This window comes from Poecilia mexicana, unplaced genomic scaffold (assembly GCF_051168715.1).
Source record: "Poecilia mexicana isolate PSO_F unplaced genomic scaffold, ASM5116871v1 scaffold_13, whole genome shotgun sequence".
NCBI classification, from domain to species: Eukaryota; Metazoa; Chordata; class Actinopteri; order Cyprinodontiformes; family Poeciliidae; genus Poecilia; species Poecilia mexicana.
In genome coordinates this window covers 26033002-26058665 of record NW_028263382.1, presented here as the reverse complement: position 1 = coordinate 26058665, position 25664 = coordinate 26033002, and the positions used below count along the sequence as shown (strand labels likewise).

The window sequence follows — 25664 nt, the reverse complement described above, 5'->3', positions numbered from 1 at the left end:
AAAATACAAATGATTAATATAACGATAATGACAATTGTAACAGTGAGTTTGTTAAAAAACAAATGGGGATTTTCCTCCTACACAAAAAAACGTTCAATTTTTCAATATCTTATGCGAGTTTAGGTTACTGGAACATAAATTGATCTTTTCATACATCTTTACCAGAGATGCTGGTAAAGACGCTGGATGTTTTGAACAGCAAAAAAAAATATCCTTTAATTTGTGCCTTCTCAAATCAATAAATGAACATATTAGCAATCAACCGCATTAGACATTCACCTATAAAGCAAAAGCCCAACAAACTGTTCAACATTTTTTTACCTTCCAGCAGTATGATGGAGAAGTCCTGGGCAGTCTGGCCCTTTCGTGAGGCAAAGCACTGGTACGCTCCAGAATGTCTTTTTTGTGCAGCAGAGATGAAGAGTGTCTCATTGTGTGCTCCTTGGATGGAAAAGTGCTGATCAGGCATCACAGGTTCTGTGTTACGGTACCAGGAAACAGTAAAGTGGGGGGAACCCTGGACGGCACAGGAGAGGATTACTGTACTGCTGATCCCCGTCTTGAGGTTCTTTGGAGACAAAGTGACCCGCAGTGGTTCTAGAGATGAGGGGGGAAAAAATAGAAGACAATAGCGTAGATGGAGGCAAGTAAGTACCTACATATTGAAGGAACAAAAGTTGGTATATGTCAGCATCCCAGGCACAGGATGGAAATTTTCTTATGAGCTACACTGTGCTGGCTAAGCAACACAAATCATATTTTGGTGTGTATTTCTTGTCTATGTTTCAGTTTCTGTGTCTGTCTGCATGCGTGTGTGTGTGTGTTTGTGTGTGATTGAGATTGTGTGCTGAGCAGCAAGGAAAAACCCGAGACAGGAAGACAGAGAGGGAAAAAAATGTCAGTGAGCAATAAAGCAGCTGGTGTGATGAGCTGGGAGCTGCTGAATGTGTGTGAGAGCATGTGTGTCTGTGTGTCACTGCATCTGCATGGGTAAGATGGGTATTTTTTTTCTCACAGAATGAGTGCAAGTATCTGTGACTCCAAGTCTGAATGTCCTACCATATATGATCTGTCACTTAAGGTTTGAACTAAAATGTGGTCACTCTGCTCCAAAAAAGTGTATAAAATACAAAATAAGAAGTGAGTTTTGAGCAATTGTGGGGTGTGCACTTGCTGACTGGCTTGCTTTTATCCTCAATAAAACAAAATTAGTCTCAAATAATAAGTCTAACTTAGGAGCTTTAAGTTTACATAGTTTTACCCAAGCCTTACAATGAGACGAAAGTCAAAATAGTTTTAAGACATATCTACCCTGACTACCTACCTATAACATTGAGATGACCCGTCACCTCTTTGGAGCCAAAGCTGTTCGTGACTTCACAAATGTAGTTGCCACTGTCCTCAAGTCTTAAGTCGGAGATAGTGAGGCCAGTGATGCGGCGCGTCCAGCGAGAGTCAACTGGCAGTGGTCGACCGTCCTTCAACCATCGGATGGTGGGATTTGGATATCCGGAGGCAATGCAGGGCAGCTCCACGCTGTGTCCAACCTGCATCTCACCAGACTGGAAACTATCCAGCACAGATGGGGGGGACTCCTTAGGGTCTAAAGGTGATCACAGAAATGTGATTTTGCTTCAGATTAATGCGCTCGTCAAAACATTCTGAGAGACCAAAAGTAACTAACGAAAAGGAAAACAAGTTTCTTTACCTACCCTTTACAGAGAGCCTGGCTCCATTACTCTGGCGGGTCTCTCCACTGTACTTGTGCTTTGTGATGCAGCGGTAGGTGGACAAAGCATCTTCCTTCTGCACTTCTGAGATATATAAAGCGCCAAATGAGGTCAGGAAGAAACGATTACCTGTAAAAGAGTGGAGAAGTACAGGCTGGTCATTTTGGTATACTGTCAAAGGTAATTCCTGCATGCAGTGTGCCCTGCGTCACTCCTTTGACCTGTAAACCATGGAGACATACAACCACTTCAGTGATGAAACCCATTCTGCAAAAATATGCCTTATGTGTCGTTGCTTATAAAAACATATAAAAACAAAAAAAATTTGAGAATAACTGATCTAGAAGGATGAAAAGCTAGATTTTTTCACATACAGATTTCACAAAAATGTTTAAAAGCATCTGTAATTGAAGAAACATTATATTGAGGTAATTTATAGGACATTTCACACTCTTCTCAGTATACTTGAACAGGAGTCCTTATATCCAGGCCTCAAGGGTCAGTGTCCTGCAGCTTTTAGATGTGTCCCCAGTCCAGCCTCCTCAGTATGCAGTTTCTCCAGAGTCCTGCTAATAACATCAGTATGCGACGTAGGCGTGTTGAAGCAGAAACGCATCTAAATGTTACAAGACACTGGGTTTCAAAGCCTAGATTTAAAGACCCCTGCACTAGGAGGTGGTTGTTTCACATCAAAGAAGCATTGAAAAGGCTTGTTTTGTTTTCTGACATTAAAGTTTTCAAAAATGATCTTAAAGAATAAGAATTCCAGATTAAGTTATTCTGTTGAAGTCTACGATTTAAACTTTCAACTAAAGATGATCAAATGCTGCCCAGACCCCTTGAAAGCCTGTCGCTCTCCAGTTTGGCACGGACTAAAACGTTTTGAATCAGACACCAAACTTAGCGTCATTAGCCACCTTAGGTGTGGAACAAGGGTTGTTGAGGCTTCCCACTTCTGTAGTTTTTGACAAAGGAAATCAAACTAAATTGTTTTAAATACTACACAAGCACACACACAAGTTATTATTTCTACCCTTATTAGGACTTGGCTTCCTTTCATTTTTGTCACCGTGTTTATGCCTGACCTGTCCAATTTGTTGGAAAAATTGGCCGTAAAAGTTGAAAAATGATAAAACACGCTAGCGGACATCAGAGTGGTTGTGAATGATCCTTTGCATGCATCTGTGAGTATTTTTACAGTTATTTTTTCCTTAATGGCATACATGACTGTCAGCCCTCAGAGCACTTACAATCATAAAGTTCACACACGTGTTTTCATGTGAGTCAGACTGTTGTGCTGAGTGCTAAGCAACGTAAGCTGTAATTTCAAAGCCTGCCCTTTTGTTCCAACCTGGGTATTATGCCTTACAGGATAATATGCACTTGGTGAGCGGAGCCCTGTGTAACACATTGCTACACCCTTGTCACAACATGCCTGAAGAAAGAAAGACGGAGCACGAAGGGGGTGATTGGGGAGGAGGGGAGCAAGAAATCCAGAGACTATTACAAATGAAGACAAAGTAAAGCAGCACAGAGGACATAAATGAAAATAGGCTTGTCAAGAGACAATGTGAAGGAAACTTACTCCACCACTTATCCATCAGTTTCATTCTCCTCTCAGTGTTTTTATCAATACAAAACCAAAACAAGTGGGGGAAAAAAATCTGCATCAGGAATCTTACACATTTACGACCAGTCAATTCAAGACATGCTGCCCACAACAAAGGTCACAAAAGTTTTACTTTGATTAGTTTATTGAATTATCATTTTGTGATCAAACCCTAATTTGCTAACCCAAACTAATATCACAAATTAAGCACGACATATGATTTCGGTTGATTTGGATCGACACTTAGAGATTTCTATCAATATCCTGTAGCAAGTCACATTTAATACATGTTGTTATAACATTCTACACTTTTCAGGTTTTCAGTTTCAAATTTTCTTCGACTCCCCAGAATTAGAAATAAATACGGAGAAGCAGCATTAGGTTTTTATGCTCCTCTGATCTGGAACAAATATTCAGAAAACTGCAGAACTGCTGAAACACCAAACACCTGGCACATTTGGTTAAAGCCGTTTCCTGCACCTCTCACTTTCTGGCTGGAATCTCGACCAGTCATATTATCAGAAATTGTTGGATATCATCAGTAGGTTGGTTTCCTGACACGGGTCAGGCTTTGAATAAAAGATATCTGTGCCATTCAAGTTTGGCATGAACCTGTTTTATTTGTTTCAAAACCATTTTCGATGTGCGTTTGGAATAATTTTCCTGTTCAAACATTCATTTGCATCCCTCTGATGCAAACTGTGGCCATTGAAATAAACTGGTCAGGATGTTCAGGAACATCTTTGGAACCATGCTGATCAAAACCCGTCATAAACCAGGAACTTCTGGAACATGTTTAACATTAACATGGACTCAACGAGTGTCAGGACCAGCAAAAAAAATGACATCTTCAAGCTTGACCGAAAGATCGAGACCCTAAAAGTCTTCTGGAGAAAAGCTTTATGTTCAGTTAAGAAACACATTGATCTATTTGGAAATAATAATAAAAATAATATTTGAAGGAGTCGAGATCTGTCAAACACTTGCCCGGCTTTTAAATGTGGCAGTGGTAACATGACGATGACGCCTGCTTTGCATCCAGTGGCATCAGTCCACTGCAAAAAGTAAATGATGACGATGAATGACTACCTGCACTTTCTTCAGCTTCACCTCAAATCAACGACTGAACAGTTTCTTTACTGTTTACTTTTTTTTTTAAACTTTAACTTGACTTTAACTTGACAGGAAGTGAGCTCTAAACAACAGATCCTCTCACAGAGCGCTTTGAGCAAAAGTGGTTCTACGAAAGGGAACCTTACGATTTCAATTTAAAGATCTGCTGTTACCCTGCAATCTCTGTATACAATCGCTTAATGGTGTATGTGCAAATCTGTTTAAACACTTAAAAATCAATGATACTTGGAGTTGATACAACAGGACAAGGTTTCCAAATACAGACAAAAACTGGAAAAAGCCAGGTCAGTTTCTAGTGTGAACTCAGCTGCATTACAAACTTGTTGGTATCAGGGAACTCTTTTAATTGAGTGATAGGCTTACTGAGAAGTTTTATTCAATAAAAACAAAATGCACTGCTCAAAAAACTAAAGGGAACACTCAAATAACACATCCTAGATCTGAATTAATGAAATATTCTCATTGAATACTTTGTTCTGTACAAAGTTGAATATGCCGACAACAAAATCACACAAAAATCATCAATGGAAATCAAATTTATTAACCAATGGAGGCCTGGATTTGGAGCCACACACAAAATTAAAGTGAAATGTTCCCTTTATTTTTTTGAGCAGTATATGTCATTGTCTATATAAATAAACCTTGATTCACAGATTTCCATAATTTCTTGCCCCATGTCTGCTCCTATTTGTGGTCTTTTGGTTTCCTGGCCCTCCCTCATTCTGCCTTTTTTTTTTTTTTGGCACAACTTGTATTTAATTTCTAGTCACCGCCTAACCTCCTGCTGTCTACAGAGATGAGACACACCTAAAAACAGTGGAGAGGGTGCAGGCAGGGATAAAGGGAGGCAGCAGTGAAGAGGAAGGGTCTGAGGGCCTACAGGGAGGAGGATGGCAGATGGAGATTGATGGAGGGAGAGATGAGAAGATAAAGAGAAACATGCCACTGGGAGTGACAGAGGAGGGAGTGAGAGTGATGAGGGGCCTACAGGCCTGAGAGCTGTACACAGCTAAAAACAATTCTACGTCTTTCTCCATCTCGCCCTCCGCTCGCAAACCTCTCCTCGTGGGAGAGATCAATTCTCGTCTAGTCTGCCTACGCCTCCAGGAGTAGGCTGCTGTGGTTGAGTGTGTGTTTGTATGTGTTCCTGCATGTGTTTTTGTGTTTATTTTATTTATTTATTTATTTTGCCGTCAGAGGAAGGATGGGAATTTTGAAGTCTATCTCACACCCATGGGAGTTGCACAATCACTTCACTTCCTCCTTACTTTTTATTTTTTCAAAAATATTTTCAGTTCCTTTAGTTCCCTTTTCGATTCTGCGTGCCGCCCTACAGCCCTCCTTCTGCCCTATACCCATTCCCCCCCACCCCAACATTTACAGGGCTCTTCTTCCCCGTCTTTCACGGGGGCTGGGGGTCTGTGAGTAATGGAATCAGTTCAGCTGATCTGCCTGAGGCAGGAAGTCATGCCAGGAGCAGGAGCCTCGGCTCGATCTTTGCACATTTTCTGGAAATCCACAGACATGCATGAAAAATAACGAGACAGAGGAACAGGAATGGAGAAGAAAGGATCATGGGGCCCTGGAGTATCAATTGTCTTCCACAAAGTTTCTCCAGAGAGAGGACACCGCTCTTCCTAAATATTGAGAGGTGATTAAGAAAAGTACCACTAAATGTGCACCGTGTACGGCTGCAATTATTTTTTTTTAAAACAAATTACTGTTAAGTAGGATAAATAAAAATAGAAGTAATAGAAGGAGACAGAAAGAAAAAGAAATGTATTCACCAAGAAGAATGGATAAACCCCCAGATAAAAAAAACTGCATATTTTAAAACGTTAACTAGACGACAGACGTAAGGTAAAGATGGAAATGGATAAGAACAGAAGATGTACACAGGAAACAGTCATTCAGTGGCAAACTGAGCTGAAAAGGAAATGGCGTAAGTACCGGGGGATTGTTCTTGGTGCTGCCATGCAAATGAGAGCGGCGCTGCAGCTATGCTAACTAACAGCAATTCACACAGTTGGACTCATCACTTATTAATGCTCCACAGCTCTCCCCTCTCTTCTCTCCCCCCCACTTCCCTCCCATCTCTTTCTCTTTACCCATTCTCCCTCTCTCGTGCTCTCGCCAGGATCTCTCTTTTTTGTTCGCTCTTTCGCTCGCTGTTGCTAGGGCCTGGGCACTCACGTGACAGCAGCTGGGTAGGGGGCGCTGCAGTGGCACACGACAACGAGGGCAAGTGTGCATTTTTATGCACTTAGCACGCATGCACGTGTGTGCGGCAGAGTAACCTTCATTAGAGGTAAAAAAAAAAAAGAAAAAAAAGAGGAATCAGCCATTTAAATGAAGGCGATGTAAATCAGAGGAAAGGAACTGCTGAATGGATCTGTAACTCATTCGCGTGCCCAGACCTTAGGCCACAGATGGGGCTTGCCGCATCACTCGTTGCGTAGTGCCACTTTGTTTTGCACTCTTGACTTCTAAAACGCGTCCTGGAGATCGCCATTTGTGTTGCTGTCAAAGTTTTGCCTTTTAGTTCGGCTCCAAAGTGACCACGGGTGCTGTGCTGTGCAGGCCAGCAGTCGCACAAATGGACTTCTCAGAAATGCGCACCGACTCAAACGCACACAACATGTCTTACAAGCTACACGCTTGTACTCCCACTGTTTCACAATCCACATTTAGAGTGTGCACCTAACAAACTGTGAGCCGAGCATTTTCACTACAGAGATGACACAGCAATGGGAAGACAGTGGAGTACACCTACACATCCCTTATTTATTTGCCTGATTTGTCCTGGGGTTTTTTTTGTTTCCTTTTGTTTTTCTCTTTTCCCGTTTCCACATTTTTCATTACAGATATAATCTTACCAATTAGGCTCCCTACCAGACATAGAATGTAAATGATCAAATATCTCGGCAGTCCTTATCAAAGATGCATGCCTGTATTGACATTTATGCTGTTAGCGAATCATTAAAACTGTGTTAGCAGATGAAGTGGATCGTTGGTGCATACTTTTTTCTAATAAAGGCTGTCAGGAAAACATTTAACACAGAGAGGCAAAGAATACTGTGTAGCGTAACTCCAGCACTTGAACAAGTATATATAGCTTACAGCAATTTAACAGTAATAAGCAGGAGCAGGCTTGCATCAAACCAATAAAGTGAGTGTAGTAGAAAGTTTGGCTTGAGATGCACCAATTCAGATGCCCAACACTGACCACTGGAAATAGCCATTTGTTCTTGATCGTAGATGTTGCTTGATTGGTGCTAACAAGGTCAAATGCTGAAAAATCATATTGTTTTCCTTATTCATTACATTTTTAGAAGCACGTCAAACATCTCTGCATTTTATGCCCTTTTACATTTTCATAAAAATCCGATCAAGCTTAGGAATTTGATGCATAAATGGAAATACAATTATAATTAAATTAGGTTTAAAGTAATATTTTAATTGCAGCAACATGATTCTTCTGACTGGAAGTAATAGCATTTGTGTGGAGTCCAAATTCACTTGAATCTGACAAAAAGCATAACCTGGTTTAGGGCTAATCACTAAAGATGCATTTATTGTTGGTAGAAAATGTCTTAGTGTTGCATTTTCAGGTTTGCTGCTTACAACTTCAACTGAAACTTATTTCTTTTAAAAATGCCAAAACTTACATGGCTTTAGACGTGATACCAGGAATAAGATCAAGTTAAAATTACTGCTGCATCTTTATTTTAAAACCTTTTTTCAAAAATGTGTGCCTGCATTTTACAAAAATCTACAGAACATGTGCACTTATCAGTACATGAACAATATTTATTCTACTTAAAAATCAACAACAAAAAAACTGCAAAGCCAATATCAACTCATTACATAATATTTAAAAATATTTGAATCACATATTCAAATGTCTGCACTGTGTTGGAATACCCTTTCCTGCAGAACATTGCAGAAGTTGGGTGGATTGTCTGACGGAGTAATAAGAATATATTCTTATGTGGTTGAATTTATGACTCATTTACACTTTTCCCTTTCTAAAACAAGATTTAAAAAGTCACATACTATATTTATATTGCAAACTCTGACAAGAGAGGCCTTAAGAGAATCAAGCAACGTGAGCGATTTAAACATGACTGGCATGCGTTGAGATTTGTCTGCAAAAATATATTTATTTTCCAAGCAGCCATTCTTCTGCTGTAAAGCAGTGAATAAGGAAGAGGCTTTCAAATAGTCAGACAAGATCCCTGCATCTCTACTTTCTGGTAGGACTTCATTTCTTTCCATAGCTAATTTATTTCATAATTACCAAGGGCCTATTATGGTTGATTTGAAAGATGCGCTGGGAAAGCTTACTAAAAGCTATTTCATTTGAGCTCCTAATACTGTGTCTAAACTACCTCCTTGTGTTATGCATTACAGCAGACGCCGATTAGATATTATTGCACATCAGTCAGTGCTCGTCTTCATTTAGCCCAGGATATTCGCCGACATTTCGAATTCCTTTTTACCCATTTGTCCATTTCTATCTATCCTAGACAAAGATGTTGAAAGTCAAGCCAAAATTTCAACCATGTTTTGACAACAGATGACTTTACGCCTTTGGTCAAAATTTCATGTTTTTAAAGAAAAGGTTATGTAGCCGTTTTTGGAAGCGGGGAGAAATGCCACCACCTAACACCTGGGACAATAGCTGATTACAATGGACACCGATTACTGATATTTGTCATACACTGATTACAATATATGACTGTACAAAAACACAAAAACTCACCAAGTATTTTTTGCATAGTATTTAGTGCAAATATGTTAGTACACAAAGGAAAAAATTAACTTACAAGTAACTTTTCAGCAAGATACAAGAGCTTTTTTTAGGTCAATGATTCCTTAGCATTTATTCCATTAGCAGATTATTTGACTTGTAACAAGACTTATTTTTCCTGTTACATTGTTGACCAAAGAGTTTAAAGCCACTTCCAAACAAACGTCCTTTTGATTCACTATCTGCCCTTTCTTGCGTCCTTGTCGCATGAAAATTTAGGCAAAGAAGGAAATGACCAGATATTGCCACAAATTCTTTGGGTTGTTGTCTCTGTAGCTTAGAAATAACTGAGCTGATGATGTCACATGAAGCATCGGTAACAGCAAATGGTGAAAACTAATCTGGATAATAAGATGAAAATGGTAGACAATTTTTCTTCCTTTCAATGCATTGAATACATTGGGACATTCAGCATGAAGACCGAGGCTCAAAGCTCAGCTATGGGAAAAGCCATCTTCTGCTCAAGTTAATGGTGCAAGTTTATAGACCATGCCTCTTTGGTTCCACCATTTCAGCCACATTCTCTGAAGGCGTCCACAGGCCGCGATCTCACCAGATCAACTTAACTGGTATGACTACAAAATTATCCATGTTTAGGAGATTTTGGTTGCATATTAATCTGAAAGGGGTTACACTGCTTTCTTGACAGAAACCAGTGTAACCAGTTCTTCTTTAGATGTGCCCAATATTGCTTGACTGTGTATTCTTAAGTTGCATTAAATTAAATGAAATCAGTTGTCATTTTCAACTGACACGTTTGCATTGTTGAGGGAAATAGTATTTATCTGTGTATTAAGCATGAAGTGAGAGCAAAATACCTGTGGAGAAGTGCATGCATGCATCTGTGGAGGATAAAGATTGGATTGTAATAAAATGTCCCCATCCTCCTAAATCCCCCTGCTGCCCTCTGCCCCCACCTGCCATATTAACACACCCATTACAAGGGCAGATGAATGAAAATGAACAGAGCTGTGGCACAATTCCCTTAGTGTCAAATCAATACGGCTCCCCTTCTTTCTCTCTCCCTCTCTTCCTCTGTCACCCTCCCAACCCCCCCTTCATCCTTTTTTTCTCTGCTGCTATCATTTTCCTATTCTCCTCTCCTCTGTTGGGTCTGAAGAATTGGCATGCGTTTGACAAAGGGAAATCTACACCTAGCGACAATAGGCGCTCTCCCTGTTTGAGCCCCTTACCCCCCCTTACTCCCTTCCCTGGTTTCGCTCTCATATGAAATGAATGATGCTTGCCTCTATTTCCTCTCTATTCACATTCAAAGCAGCTAGAAATAGTGAAGTGCTTCTGAGAACGAACCCGATACAGAAAGAGCCACAAGGACGCCGTATTACCGGCGCTTTCTTTAACTCAATCAGAGACCAGAACCTTGCGAAAGGACCAGTAAGAGGTTAAGTCAAAATAATAAAAGGAGGTTAATAAAGAGGAAATGTGTGAATTTTATCGACTCATTCTTTCCGTCTCCTTCCATGAGTCTGGGATTGAGGCAGAATGGTTTATAAAGAAAAGGCAGACAGACTCCTACTATATTCTTATCTTTAAACAAGTGTTACAGTTTTCAACTCCCAACACTTGACCTTTTCATCTGCCAGCTCGGTTACGTCCGTTTTCCAGGTTTAGTTCGAATCAGTGATCTGAGAATGGGCATGGTGAGGGCCAATGCAACCATTAAAAAAAAATAAATAAATAAAAATACTTCACTGTCAGTTCTAGCTGCTGCCCTCCCCAACACCATCAAGTCTCCTCTTCCTTTGTCTTTTACTCTGAGTATCTGTTTCCTTGGTTTCTCCATCTCTCTCATTTTCTGCTGCTGCAACTCTGGATCCGTTTCTATATCAGTTGTTAGAAGGTGACACCCCACACACCCACACACCCCTCAACTCATGCCCAAGTGTGGAGGGCTTGAAAAAGAAGAGCAAGAAGCAAAACAAATAAAGTGCATATATGCACTCATCCAAATGAAAAGATGTTTGTCTCAGTCCACCACTCTTGCTCCAGGGAAGGCCTCTAAAGAACTAAAACCTTAATATATATATGCAAGAGGCAGTGATGTTGTAAAAAGAAAAAAATAGTTAAAAAGGGAGGTGAAGTAACATAAAATGACATAATTGTTATACACTGCAGTTTTCCAAAATTGGTACCTTTCCATAATATCTCACAGTCAGAAATCAGACTATTACATGCAACACTCCTTGCAAAATTCACATCACATCAACTAAAATTTGAATGTACTTTGTCTTTTCATATGAGAGGTCAAAATAAAAGAGTGCCTACTTGTGAAGTGAAAGAAAAGTGAAATATTTTACAAATGTGTTGTTTGTTTTAAGCCCTGTGATGAAACCAGACTTCATTCCAGCGACAGCTGCACGTCTTTTTAAGGGTATTTATTTATCTGCCAGGTTTGCCCCACTGAACCATTCCAAGCTCTGGCTGTAGGTCTGCTTCCACCTCAGTCTCAAATCATTTCCACCCTCTCACAGGGTTTATTCCAGTTTTCTTTGTATTTAGCCCCAGCCATCTTCCCATCTGCCTCTGCTGAAGAAAAGAATTCCCACAGCATGACACAGCCACCAGTTTTTCTCTGTGGGGAATTAGTTGCGACCTCCATCTGCACAACAGATTCTCCCACATACGCCACGGACCCCTGCATCCACATGAACCTCATGTTACCTTCTCTGATTGGTCTGTCAGTTAGGGTGTCTTGGTTTGCAGATGTCCCATATCCTTTCAATTTTCAAAAGATCTATTCAACAGTATCCATTATGTGTTCAATACATGGGAAATGCTTTGACTCATTTTTGCTAGCAATTACTCAACAACCAATCTGCTGTGCTCCTTGGTCCGAACAAGATGTTGGTTAATGACTCGCATGCACTGAAGCAACCTTTGTTAGAAATACCATAAATATGCAAGCTGCAAGATGGCAGAGCTTGCTTGCCTGACAAGTGGAGTTAAAAGGTGCACCATAACATAAAATGACACATCATGTCATTTTGATTAGCTCTCTGTGTATCTACACAAAATGCTTTCAGCTAAATGTACATTTAATTAATTTTGGTCACTAGCAATAGCAAATAAACACCGACTTCTGATCTGTCAACTTGTGTCTCTGGTTTTTAAATATTTATTCCTGTCAATAATAGACGCAGACATGCTCGACAGTCACGAGAAGGCTAACATGGCATCTCTAAGACCGCGATGCATGAGCTAATTAAACTTTGCTAGAACGTATTATTTCCAAAACACAAAAACACAATGAAAACCCAGAATTTACACGTAGATCTGCTTAGTTTCATTGTCATCTATCACAAAGGAACTAGCATGAAAAAGCAGGAAAAAGATGAATTGTGGATGTTATTCAAAAGTGGCACTTAAAACCTGTTCTTTGAGCTCTGGAACTTGACTCCACTTTGATTTGTTGTGTACATGCCTGTGTGTACATGAGAAGGAGCGTGTGCTGACACATGTGATAAACTCTCACACAAATCAATAAAGCCTTGCCCTTTGTGAAACCGTGTTCTCCTCGGTGGGAGTACTACAGTCCCTCAGGATGTAAGCACCACCCCTGTGACATATTCTGAATCTCAGAGAGCAGCGGGGTCACTGGGGAGCAAAGCCTGTGCACGAATGAGTGCACCTTACACAGCAAGACATATGAGGGGGAAGGACAATTGGAGGGGGGGGATTTACGCTCTCCATCGCATTCCTACGGAGGCTCTGCTTGTTTGCCGGGCCACTTTCATAAGGTCCCCTCAACACTGTTGCTGGGCATCTTGGTAACACAGACCCAAAAGAGGATGAGGAGGAGGAGCCTGCACACGAGAAGGAAATGAGGGGTGACTGGAAGCAAATAAGCTGCAGAGCCAGATGTTGCAGATTGGAGCGCAGGAGTGGTGACATTCTTAAAAGTGGGTCCCCCAGACGTTGTGGGGAGGCCTGAGGGGCCTGGAGTGCCTGAGGTACATTCTTGGAAAAGGAAAGGAGGAGGGTCATCACAGCAGAACAAGCAGCTATCTCTGCACGAGTGTCTGTCTCTTCTGCCTCACTGCCCTCCTACACTCTGTCCCACTTTAGCCCAATGTCACAGCCCGAGCAAGGGGGAGGGTGAACGTAAAAAAAAAAAAAAAAATGCAGGAGCAAGAGAGAGAGCACGAAAGAGGATAAGTCAAGACAAACATAGGGGAAGAATACAAAGAAAATAAACAAAGGGCAAAAAGGAAATTACTGAACTAAAAATGTAAGTAAAAAGGGATGAGGGGGACACAGATCCTCCAGCTTTTTTTCTTTTTGTCTGCCCGTCACACAAACATATCGCTCTCAAGAATTATGTAGAGTTACACAAGCAGTCAAGCACGCAGTCCCCAGTGCAAATATACCTATGTGCAGACAGCCAGCACACTGGCACATGCTCAAACACACATACACACACATACACACACACCATGATGGTAAGTCAAGCGTGTTTTGCGGTCTTGTAGACATGGTTTCCTCACGAAGTGATGTGTTATTCTTGGAGATGGGCAACATTAGGTGGAATTCCAATATACTATGAGCTAAATCTGCCACCGAGTATCAAACATGCAAGATTAGAGTACTCAACCCACTGATTATTGCTATTTTTCATGTTCAACCCTTCCTGTCGTCTTCTCCTTTTTGTTTCCATAGTCAGCTTTTAAATTAACCTAACTTAGCTGATATCTCTTCAGGCAATCAATACGAACATGTCAAAGACTTCTAGTGTTCATAAAGCACATTTTGATACGTAGGTAAAACGTATGAAGAACTCTTGCTGAATTTAAATGTGTTAATGTTATTAATAATGGGTGATTGTCACCGTTAGATGGGTAATGTCTGCAAAGAAATTGCTGTGGTTCTACTTCTGACATTTCTAGGTTTACGTTTATGCAAAAAGAGAGGCCGGTTTGAAGAGTCAAACCTTAACCTCTAAATTGGATCACCAAGACCTAAATCCCAGTGAAAGCAAAACTTTGATTTGCTCTGGATAGGAGAGCGTCGATCAGAGAAGCAGCCAAGACCCATGGTAACTCTGGAGGAGCTGCAGAGATCGACAGTTCAGCTGGGACAATATGTCATAAAGATAAATAGATGGATTGAGCTAAATATTGGGCAATATCAGAAGAAAAACTGTAGTGTGTTCAAAATCTAGGAAACTTAAAAATGGGTCTTCATCCAGTCTTATTTTCATTCAAATACGTTTGTTTCTGAAAGGAAATGAGACGGGCCTCTCACAAGATTAAAAAAAAAATGCAAAATGCTATGCTGAAGATTATTCAGCTCCGTCTCAAACAGCTTTTTGCACCGTTTAATCTGTGTTACAACTACTAAGCTATATTTGATGATGACTCCAAATCTTTGACGTTAGATTCTTGTCATCAACCTATTCTTTAATTCCCTCAGATTCACATATTTGGTCATGATATTAACAACATCCAGCAAGAGAAAAAACCCTTTGGTAAAAGTAAATAAATATACATTTACCCTAACTCTTGTAGCATATGTTAGTCTGAAATGACTGAAAAAAACAACATTTTAGCAAGGACTTCAAGTATTTGCTCAACTTTTAAGTGTGCCATGTGTTTAAAACATGATGATTTTATGAGGTAGAACATTGGGTGTAATGTTAATAGAAATGAACATGCAGTCAGGTTTTGCACCATCAACTCAAATCTAAATGCCATGGTGACTCCTCAGTCTACTGATTGTGTTTATGGTCTTTTTGTCACATTGGATGTTGTGCATAAAAGTGTCTTATCATACACACCTCTTAATGAACTTTCCGACCGTGTATATATATGACACATGCCATGTACAACACAACAGAATGATATTTCCAGTACCATGTCCATATGTCTGATATCTTACTAGCTCGATGTAAAAGCCCTTCCTCTTTCCAGTCTCTCTCCGCAGTTTTGTAACATCAGATTGTTAGAGAGGGAGGTCTCATCAAGGGCTGGCACTGCATAATTTGGCAAGAGGCAGCATCTGCCAAGGTCACTCAACATGCATGCATGCATGTGTGGCACGATCTCTGTTGTGTTGCTCAAACCCAGGATTTTACATTAAAACAACAACAAAAAAAAAGCTACACAAACATTGACCGATTTAATATCTGAGTTTGTAAAGCTGCATGCAGAGCGGAGGCCATTTTTTGAGGGAATCTGCAGCATACAAACAGGCAACGTTTGCTGCTGCCACCGCTACTTATCTGTAAATGGGCCAGCAACTGAAGCCGAACCTCAAATTACTATAATGAGAGAGAGTGATGTCCACATTTGCAAAGGAAGAAGAGACGGTGAATGAGGATTTTAAGTAGAGACAGAGGAAGATGTGGCAGCAAACTATGTACAGTGGAAGCAGCAAAGAATAAGGGAGAGCCAGAGAGATTCCTCTGCATCTCTGATTTGGTTGGCTGATATTCATCAGAGCGACAGAGCACAGGGAGGAGTAGATGGAGCGAGGCAGCAACCAGGGTGGGGGGGAATAGTGGCAAAATATAAGCATTTTTTTGTATCTCTAAAAGCCATTTGTTGTTGTTAAGCTTTCCTGCTTGGCAGTGCTGCTGTCTTCTGCACCAACCACTTTTTTATTTAGTCGAGTTATAAAAAGCAAAGCCTTATCTAGGGGAGAAAATTTAAGAACAACATATCCACATATTGCACAATTTTGACCACAAATGACACCAAATAAATCACCCAAGATTATTGAGTTCAATGAAGCTCCAAATTGAGCCTCAAGACAATCATCTTGAGCATCCTTGAGGTGTTTCTGCAGCTTAAAATGGAAACCAATTGGTAAATTGAGTTGATTGAACTTGATATGAAAAGGCACAGACCTGTCTATATAAGGTTCCACGGTGCTGGTCAGAGGTTAAACACTAAGCAAGAAATCAAAGGAATTGTCTGTAGATTTCCAAGACAGGATTGTCTTGAAGTTCTTCGGAAAGACACAGAAAAATGACTGGTGCTTTGAAGGCCCTAATGAGCTCAATTTACTTCATCATTCCAGAACTGACAAGCCATGAAAACAGAGTGACTGGGGGTGAAGCGCTATAGTCAGGGAGGTGACCAAGAAGCCAATGATGACTCTGTCACGGTGCCACTGTTCCTCTGTGGAAAGAGGAGAACCTTCCAGAATGACAAGCATCTCTGCAGCATCATGCTATGGCCAGGAGAGAGGTAAAGACAAACGCAGCAACAAACAGAGACGTCCTGGATAAAAACTTGCACCAAAGCATCCTGACCTCAAACTGAGACGACAGTTCATTTTTCAGCAGGACAGCGACCCAAAGCACATGACCAAGATCTCAAAGGAGGGGCTTCAGAATCACCCTGTGAATCTCATGGAGGGGCCAAACCTGAATCAGATTGAAAATCTCTGGATCTCTGGATAGGCATATCCTATCCAACCTGACAGAGCTGGAGAAAAACAGCAAAGGAGGATGGATGAAACTCCCTAAAGATATACGAGTTAAGTTTCTGGCATCATACTCAAAAAGACTTGAGGCTGTAATTGCTGCCAAATGTGGCTCAACAAAGCATTACACAAAATTCTTATACAAATCCTTTTTTCTTAATATGCAAAATACAAAACTTTTTTCACCTTGTTTTGATAAGCTACTTGTGTGTAGAATTTTGAGGAAATGATTTAAACCAATTTGGAATAAGGCTGAAACATAACATGAGAACATACTTTCTAGACACACTGTATGATCTTTCACTTATGGCCCAAACCAACACAAATGGTGGCCATCTCATTCTCCAGACCAAAACCTTGAGCTCAGCTCAACACAAGTAAGTATAAAAGGAGACCCAAGACCCATCAGGTGCTCATCAATTCTTAAAGATCGCCCACAAAACCAAACTCTGGAGTAGAGCACTGCACAGCTTCAGACGGGTACACCAGACTTCCCTAGTCAGTCCAAAGTTTCCTAATCAGTCTTGCTCGTCATTCATTGAAGTCACTGAAGTGCCTTACTTGGGGGTTTTCTGGGTATACGTCACTGGAGGAAGACCCGGGCCAGACACAGAACATGTTGGAAGGACAATATTATCTTTAGTATTTTTGAAGGAAAGAACATCTCTTTGGAAATCTTTTTGAATTCATTGAGATGCATGGAAGTACAAACTATTGTCATACAATTATTTTTTCTTATACTACGTACTCTCCTTGTTGACAATACCTGGCCATATAGAAGGCAAATACTCAACGTGAACAAACAAGGTGTTTGTAATAAATGCTGCTAAACAGAACATTTAAACTGTTCCAAAATATTGTGAAATATTTTATTTTAAAAACACCAAGCATCAGAAGCTGGAAGAGAAAGAACGGTGCTGGGAGGGTGGGAAGGAGGAAGAAGAGAGGGAATGTGACAGAGTGGTGACAGAGAGAGAGAGAGAGCAGGGCACTCTGTATGCGTGTGTGTTGTCTGTGTGTCAGAACTGCGTGTGTGTCTGTGCTCGTGTCCCGAGGCGCAGGCAAACATTAGCTGCATTAAGTGAGCTGACAGGTCCCTCCCCATTACCACTACTGGTGGCCCAGGGAGGCAGAGAGAGACAGAGCAGGGCAAGAAATAGAAAAGACACTGTGGCTCCTACCAAATGTTTGTACAACTCAAAACAAATGTGTCCTCCTTCTATGCACATGCAGACGTGATGACATAGCTGCTTGGAAAAATATGCCTCAACGTTGGCCACAATCATGCAAAAATGGCACTCTAAGGAAACAATGATTACTGGCATAAAACACACAGGAGCCAGAAAAAGTCTAAACCCTCGTTTCAACTCATAGGCAATGCATTTTCCCCTCAGAGTACAGAAAAACACACTCGATGCATCATATATACCAACAGTGATTCACTGTCTCACAGTACACACAAACACAGACTCGTGTGTATGAATATGTGTACTGCTTAAATATTGATTGTTGCTTTGTCTGGGGGTCAGGGTTAAAGACCTTCTACTACTCCCAGTTTTCCAATATTCCCTCACAGCACCACCAACCCTCTCTGCTACAACACATACACACAGATTAGTCCCTTGGGGGGCATTTCCTTTTTTAGAGCATCTTAATAGCCTAATACTATACTTACCACATTGTGCCATGTAAAATGACTGAGCTTTCTGTTAATACTACTCAGATGGAGTGTCCTTCATCATAGATACTAATACAGAAGACAGGTAGACACATCATTACACAAGTTTAGCTATTTTTTTTTTCACAGCCGAGTGGCAGGAGGTCAACTTTGTGACAACTCGGCTTCCTGAAAAAGAGCACAGAGGACAGTAATGAGATGGAGGAGGAGAAGTGGCATAGATGTTGCAGAAAAAGAAGTGCAGAGAGGGTGAAAGGGAAAAAAATGGATGATGTGCAAAATAAGTGGGATAGCCAACTGGGAGGCAAAGGAGAAGAAAGGAAGAGAAAGACAGCAAAAGCAAAGGAGGTAGTTGACCCCTGGCAACAAAGAGCTTCACTCTAGTGCAAGAAAGTGGGGGTTGTGAGGAGTGGGATGTTTGTTCGTGAAGATGTTCTTCCTCAAATGCAGTGCCTCAGCACTGTGGTCTGCATGCGTGCACAGATCTGCGTGTTTGCGTGCGTGTGTGTAATATCCCCAGAGCAAATCCCCTTTTAGCCAAAGCAGGGAAGAATAGAGAAGAAAAGGAAAAGCCATCTTTATCCAAATCCAATTGCAGCTGGAAGGAAAGACCGGCGCGAGGGAGGCAGAGGAGGAGAATAGAGGAGAAGACGTCGTAATTTGTCTGAGGGATTACAAGAGGTGCTGGCAGAGCACGACTGCTTACTTTGCTTGTAAGCAGGCTTTCCTGTGTGTGTGTGTGTGTGTGTGTGTGTGCGCGCGCATGTGCGTGCGTTTGTGTGTGTGTGTGTATTCCACAACCTAACCCTGTGAATTCAGTGCGTTGTAAAATCAGAAGCAATATTTTCACAACACAAGTAGCACTGAAAAAAAAAAAATCTCAACAGGTCTTCGTACTTCAAGTAGACATTTGAGCCTTTCATGGTCTTTGAGAGCTGGCGAGCAAACCCTTTCAGTTTAGTGCAGTCTTCTTGTGCCACTATAATTCCTCTGCCTATTTTATGTGCCACATGTTGCGACTAAAATAAATGCAGGACCATACGTCATAGATCATAACCCATGCTGACCTGACACCCACCCATTCCTCTAAAGGTGCTCTACTGGAGATCTAGTGTCTGCAGAGGCCACTGGAGTACAGTAAGCTCATTGTCATGTTCAAGAAACCAGTTTGACATGATGTGACATGTTGCTTTATCTTGACAGAAGCAGCTATCAGAAGATGGGTACCATGCTGTCACGCAGGGATACATATGGTTTGCAGCTATCCTCAAATAGGCTGTTGTGTATAAACGCTCAGTTGACATTCGGTGACCCAAACTGTCCTAAGGATAAATGGCCTGTAGCATTTATACAAGACCAGAGGGATCCATCCCATCGCGTTGTTTATGCCATCGTCACCCCATCATTTGAACATTGTAGCTTAACCCTTGTATGTAGAACTGAGGTCCAACCGACCCCACACACGTAAAACTTGTATCATTTGCCTCAGTCTTGCACGCACAAGGATTAAAATCAATACTTATCAGACCAGTCTGCATTTTCCCAACCTGCCATTTTTGACCTCTGAAAACTAGCCTCACCATACTGATCTCAGTTACCAGAAGCAGAACCTGATGCAGTCTGTTCATGCTGTAAACCTTTGAGTCCAACATGTTCTGTGTTCAGAAGTGATATTTATGGTTAAGAAGTGACGGAGCAACTGTTGCCTTGTTCCTCTAAAATCAACAAGCAATATACACCTAACAACTGCTTTCCACACTGAATGTATTTTCTTTTTCGTATCATTCCTGGCAAACTTTGGTTTTGTACAAATGGTATGCTAACATCTTTCCATCTCTTCTTACCTTACCTGAGAAAGCGTCATCGTCCCTGTTCCTGCCTCTCCTGTAATGTGTCCTCCCCGACTTTGCTCTATTATGACAACAAAGATTTCTGCACTTCTGCACAGAAATTAAAGAAAATTGAGTTTATTTTTAGCATGAACTAACGACAAAGGAATGTAACAAAAATACTAACGTTGGTATTCTTAACCAGCTTAACATAATATATCGGCCTATATTAGCTAGTCCTCATTTAGCTAACATTATCTGCAGCATTACTCAACTTACTCGGCTTGTTTGGGAAAAATTATGCAGTTTTTAGCGGTTTGCTGTCTCAGTCTGGAAGCTGAAACATGTCTCCCATCGCTACCTCCACAGGTGTAAAATCAAAAATCAACGTCACAGCGTACACTCATGATGCGTTTAAAGACTGCTCGGAAAATGCAGGAGATAGACGGCACGGATAAGAGCAGAGCAGGATACCCACAAAGCTAGCCACCAAGAATCATGGTGTTGATGCCACCCAGGTAAGGTTGAGAAATAAAGCACATGGAGTGATGCTGTCCAAAAAGTTTAAGCTTATTTTCACTGTTACAATGTAGCCAGGCTATCCCAAAAGACTGTTCAGCATTGAGACGCTTTTCTTCTGCCCAAGCATGTTGCAATACCATTCACAGTGCTTCTTATGAGAAGTTCAAGAAGCTTCTTGTTTTTTGAGATGCACCCAAATGTCATGGATGGATGGATGGATCTGCAAACAGCATCCATGTATAGAAAACGAATCTGAAAATGGTTATCAATTAGTGCTTTGGTACCAAATCAATAAACTGCATCAAAGTAAACAGATACATTGATTGTTTTTTTGTTTTTTTATGTTTTAGATTCAATAAATTAAACATAATTTGAAGGCATCCCAAGCTGAATTGAAAAGCACAAAACTAAAAGGGGGGGAAAAAGACAGTAATTAATTTCATAAGATTAAGATTGTTGAATGAAAGAAAAAGGGGGAAACAGTCAACTACAGTAAGACGGCTAAAGAAGCTTTAGGTCAGAGTGTGGTTGTCAGTTTTATGCAATATAAACGTTAGAAACACATGAATTCGTACATCTGCCTGGAGCAGGGTAAGACTTAAGGACAGTGGAGTCAGATAAGTGTCAGGGTAAAATAGCATCAGTGTCTTTCTTTGTTTTTGTGACTGACAGTGATGCAAGGCAGTCTGCCTGAAAACACAGACATAAACCGCGCAACAACACAAACATGCACTAATACGGCTGCCCAGAGGCCTTATGCAACCGTAGCTGTTTTGGTGTGACACACAGCATACACTGCACATCACATCACATCCACAGCAGCTTCTTACCAAGAAACTCGTGGACCTCAGTGACACATAGATACCCTGCTTCAACAAATGATGACACACTCCGACAGATACATTCAGACTGCAGGGACACACACATACAATATATTTATATATATATACGAGATACCGAAGAGTAAAAATGAATTCACACTTCGTATATGTAAAATATCGGTCAGTGATAATGGGCAGTGATACATAATAGACTAAAGGATTTTGTTTGTGTTTAATGGAAGCGATTGTAAAAAAATGAGTCATAAGTTTTGTTCAAGCAAAATGGCTAATGAAGACAGGTTAAAATTTTACATTGAACATTGAAAATGTTGAGTTGCGTTATCATGAAGAGAATAGTCATTACATAAATGTTGTACTTTAATTTTCCAAAATTTTTTCAGGACTTTAGTTTCATTTACAGTAATTATTACCGCTCTGTACAATCCAGAATATAAATCAAAGATCTCCCTGATTCTATGTTCAAACATGCATGCACAGCAGGATAATATGTTATTCCTGCATGTTTACACTTAAAACTCTGTGTCGTATCAGTGATTCATCAATGCGGAATAAACTCAGTTTTTCCAGTTATGAATCTTACCTTCAATCTTACCAGATTTCTGTGGAAATATATTAAAGTACAATCAATCTTCAGACATGTTGCAAGTGCACTTACGAAGAGGGGCAAACATTATGTAACTCAACTTGAGAAAGCTTCAATAATGAACGGATGAAATGCATGAAACTGTGCTCCGGGGATGTCTGAAAAACACATTGAAAATGCCCTGGAGATATTCAGCAGCACTGAACGTAGCAGTGAAAAGGGACGTGGTGAGGTCGTGCAGTTTTACAAAGTAACATTGTCAACATATGGAAGACACAGAGAAAATTTGTGTACATGAAAAACTGATCTATCGCAGAAGGACCATCAAAGCAAAAGGTGAACCAGAAGAGAAATGTCATGCAAAACACACGCTTGTATTTGTGTATGTCTACACATTTACACCATGGAAAGAAAAGCTGCTGGATAATTATAGGATTAGGATTATTGTATATATTAAATTGATAATGCACGCCCTCCTCCTCCTTTCAATGGGCTATTCAGCTGCCATAGAAAAAAACAACAACCAGCTAATTATCTTTTTGTATTGTTTCAAGTCATGAGATGCAATCTTGGCAATTTTAACTGTTTAGTGTAATAGATCTGGCTTAATTGAGAAATACAGAAACCCTCTTCTTCAAAAGAAAAAGCAGGAATTACGGAATAGAAAAGGAATGGCTGCAGAAATAAATCTCACTGTGCTCAAAGGGATCCCACGATTAGTTGAACACATTGTCCTAAATGTTTTAATTTTGCTATTTATTCTGATGGAAAATGACCTTAACACACAACCGGAGCTAAAATGGAATGGTGAAGATGTGAATAAAGTAAAGAAAGTACTGCTTTCGTTACAATTTCTCCTTTGTGTTTTGTATACTTTTTTGACATCTCTTGTTCCTTAAATACAGTTTTTCATTATTTTCTCTGACAAAGCAACAGGTAGATCTTGAATGACTGGAGAAAATAGGTTGTGTAAGTTTCCCCCTTTCTCCTCTTGCTCCTCTTCCAGTTGGATGGATGGAGGTAAGGGGTAAAAGAGTGGGAGAACAAAAGAGCAAAAAAAAAAAAAAAAAGACAAAGAATGTAAGCCCCCACAGCAGCACTTAGAGTAAGTCTGCATTATTGATGAGGAGACAAAGGAAAACATTTATTTATCTTTGCAGATGTGATGCTAAGGTGATCCCCACAGAGTTGGAGGAGAGCGAGAAAAAGAGAGTGAAACACAGTCAAGTGATGGAGGAAGGCCCTGTTGAAAGACAGATGTCTACGAAAACTTCAGTGTGTTTGTGTGTAAATAATACATAAGGTCAGGACTGAGATATGGCCTGTACATTTCCATGATCTGTCGAGGGATTTCCTAAGGGCTGAAGGATCAAGACCATACCATGGAATTATTTATGAGTCCTAAACAGGCGTCACATCACTTTCAGTGTTCGACACAACACAATGCTAAATCTGATGTTCAAGACTCATGTTCATACACTGTCACTTTTGGCTTGTGTTGTACTTAAAACAACAAACATAAGTGAACACAGATAAGTTAACAGACTAGTTTTCCTCCACAGTTGTTTTCATTCTGTTTAGCATTTTAACGCGCACATTTTGAAGAATAACTATCCCTGTTACACCACAGAATCAAAGTGAAACGCAAACAAATCCTAATTATGTAATCTTCCTTATGATCCCAGCACTTCTCTGTAATATCACTATGGCTGTCATGTAGCGCCTTGTAAAGGTACTTATGCCTGTAGTAGAACTTTTTCTCATATGGTTACATAATAGCAACAAATTGTCATTTATTTTATGGGCATTTTATGTTAAGGGCTAACTCAAACCACTACTTAATTTTGATGTGAAATAAAAATTATTTTCAAGGCCTTCTCCAAAGCAAGAGCACACAGTATAATTGAAGAAAGAATACGTTTTCCATAATCAAAGGTATGAATACACACCTTTAAAATACAATAGGGCTTTTTTTTGGCCACAGAATAATATTCTGACAACTATTAAAGGTTTTGGTTCACTTCTTTAAAAAAAATCTGGCATTTAGTGTGGTGCATGTTTGGCAAATATAAATATTCTAGGTTATCTTGACCTTCACATTGTTGTGCCAAATGAACACTCTTCTCCCTTTGGTCCTACTGCCATCTGCAGAAATATACCGCTCAGTAAGAAACAACCAATCAGAACCAGGAGGAGGGTCTTTTCGCTGTCAATCGTGCTTGTGTAGGTGCTGCTCACACCCTCCCTCTTGCTCGGTGCTGTGTTAAAGTTGCTTCTCCCCAGCGGAGTCGCAGGGTAGTAAGTATGGCCAACGATGAAGGCGAATAAACAATTTTCCTGTTAAGGTAAATTGTTTCTGTGGCATTAATTAGCGCACCTGTAAACGAGCGACCTTCCTCTTCACTCTGATTTCTGACATAACAGCAACTACAGATAGCATGGGACCACAGGGAAGAGGTAGAGGAGCTACATTTTGTTATGTCAGGACATAGTGACAATTTTAACCAACAGATAAAAACATTTTTTTTTATAAAAGTTACTGATTGCTGCTTTAACCTTTGATTATAAAAGGTAAATATGTTTTCTCAGACTTTCACTCCAAGATCTCAAATTCAAGTCAAGTCTAACGATTTTATTTACAACATAAATGCAACCCTAGTCTAAGTGTCAGTACTGAGCCCTCATTCCTGGTGTAAAGTGTGTTTTTTCTTATCCCAGCGAAGGGATGCTTTTAAAATGAAAAATAGATAGCGTAACCCAGACTTATCAAAATTCTAAACATATTTTCACTTATTATGCCTTTATCCATTTATTTTTAATATATATTTCAGTGTCAGTGGTGATGAGGCTTCAAGTTAGCCGATCAAATCATTCGCAAGCAGGAACCTTTTCCGTACGTCACATTAATGTGGTGTTTGCTCTAGAAATGGCCGCATTGTCCAGCTGGGACAGATGGATTTCCTAGGAACTGACATGTGAAAGTGGCTGAGCCTGCATGTACGTACAGGCCGGTTTTTATCGGCATGGCTATACGTTGTGTGTATTTGTGCAGAGTAGGGGGTGGTGGTGGGGGGGGCCGTTAGGGGATAAGCACTCAATAACAGCTGACACTGAGCTGCCCTCTGCTCTCACTCACACAAAGAACTATGATTATATTACTGTTTGACTGCCTGTCCCCTTTCCCTCAACCCCCCCACCATCAGCCCCTATTCTGCCAAGCCCTGTGTGCTCTCCACGGCTAAGATAATTACCACTATTGTGTGTTGCACACATACACACACACACACATGCACACACACACCTACACACACACTCCCATGCAAAGTGTGCCACGTGCTTGCCAGCTACCCCATCTGTCTCCGGCTCTCACTACCATTTCTCCCCCCCCCCACCCCTCCTCTTGTTCCTCTTATCAGTTTTGTTATTGTTTCTGTGGCAACATTCACTATCTGGTATGAAAGGAATCATTTTTACAGAT

At 40.5% G+C, this 25664-nt stretch overlaps 1 protein-coding gene across 1 annotated transcript in view; it reads right to left on the bottom strand.

The window, feature by feature from the left end:
• dscaml1 (Down syndrome cell adhesion molecule like 1) overlaps positions 1 to 25664 on the bottom strand; it is a 117785-nt gene that overhangs the window by 44716 nt on the left and 47405 nt on the right. Inside the window, exons 4-6 of the mRNA XM_088011953.1 lie at positions 1713 to 1859; positions 1325 to 1603; positions 322 to 597 (exon numbers count right to left, since the gene is read on the bottom strand). Of these exons, the coding sequence (XP_087868079.1) occupies positions 322 to 597; positions 1325 to 1603; positions 1713 to 1859 (702 nt within the window). The remainder of the gene's footprint in view (positions 1 to 321; positions 598 to 1324; positions 1604 to 1712; positions 1860 to 25664) is intronic.